This window comes from Amphimedon queenslandica, unplaced genomic scaffold (assembly GCF_000090795.2).
Source record: "Amphimedon queenslandica unplaced genomic scaffold, v1.1 AMPQUscaffold_13433, whole genome shotgun sequence".
In the NCBI taxonomy this organism is placed as follows: domain Eukaryota; kingdom Metazoa; phylum Porifera; class Demospongiae; order Haplosclerida; family Niphatidae; genus Amphimedon; species Amphimedon queenslandica.
In genome coordinates this window covers 1-1,132 of record NW_003546331.1, presented here as the reverse complement: position 1 = coordinate 1,132, position 1,132 = coordinate 1, and the positions used below count along the sequence as shown (strand labels likewise).

At 33.0% G+C, this 1,132-nt stretch overlaps 1 protein-coding gene across 1 annotated transcript in view; it reads left to right on the top strand.

Annotated features, from left to right (window-relative positions):
• LOC100634273 (uncharacterized) overlaps window positions 1-1,107 on the top strand; it is a gene marked incomplete at its 3' end in the record, with an annotated part of 10,985 nt that extends 9,878 nt beyond the window's left edge. The window contains exons 16-20 of the mRNA XM_019995798.1: window positions 400-557; window positions 606-695; window positions 752-838; window positions 901-990; window positions 1,038-1,107. Of these exons, the coding sequence (XP_019851357.1) occupies window positions 400-557; window positions 606-695; window positions 752-838; window positions 901-990; window positions 1,038-1,107 (495 nt within the window). The remainder of the gene's footprint in view (window positions 1-399; window positions 558-605; window positions 696-751; window positions 839-900; window positions 991-1,037) is intronic.
• Window positions 1,108-1,132: the final 25 nt, after the last annotated feature.

Here is a 1,132-nt window from a genome sequence, read left to right as displayed (position 1 = left end):
ATCTTTCACCTCAAGCAGTGAAGTATCAACATCATCACAAACAACAACTTCAAGCATACAAATGTCATCATCATCATCATCAGTAAACCCACCATCTACTACTCGACCAACACTGAGCATGTCATCAGCCACTACACTAAGCACAAGTTCTTCTGTCATGCCCACCACTTCAGTTGATGATAGTAATAATTTGTTAGTTATTGGTGGAGTCATTGGTGCAGTGTTGTTTATTTTAATAACACTAATAGTCGCTATTCTGTTCATTGTTTTATTAGTAGCAAGATCAAAAAGGAAGTCCAATAAACTAGATTTACCTGCTGCTACTACAAATGACACAAGTGTTACAAATCCAATAAGTGAGACGATTATGTAAATGATTGTTATTCTCACTCTTTGTAGTTTTTTCTGACTTATATGGCACAATACCTAATCAGTCAAAGGTTATTCCATCTGATGACTATGACGAAGTTGCAGTTTTGAAGCACCAGTCAGTATCACAAACTGCCTCCTTATCACACAGTGTTATATATGCTGAATTAGAAGATTTGGAAACTAAGGTCCTTGTTATAAGTTTTGAAAAGTGTATCAATCATACTATAATATAGGATGAGAACAGGTATCCAATTGAGGAAATTTATGACGGTGGAAATATTGCTGATGTGGTGCTACCTCCCCCAATTCTTTTAGATGTGCATGTATGTAAAAATAGTTAATCAATTTAGACTGTAAGTATTGCATGTATTTGTTATAGGTTGATGATGGTAATACTGAAGGTCTAGCCAATTCATTGTATTTCATACCAGAAGATGCTGAGGGTGGAGCTACATTTGATGAAAATGTTGGTATTAAATTTTATTAAAATAATTTATCATGACTTTTATAATTTGAACTCTTATATAGGCTGGAAATAGTGATAACAACAATTTGCCTGTCTATTTTACATTAGAGAATGAGAACAAAACTGTACCAAAATTTAATGCCCGAAAACTTGTTAGTATTATTATTTTAAATACCTTGTTATTGTAATTGATTCTTAGGCCAAAAGGAATACTTGTGCATTTATTCAACCTGGAGAAAGTGAAGATGAAATTTATGGGCAAATTGAACGTTCATCAAATTCTATGATTGATAA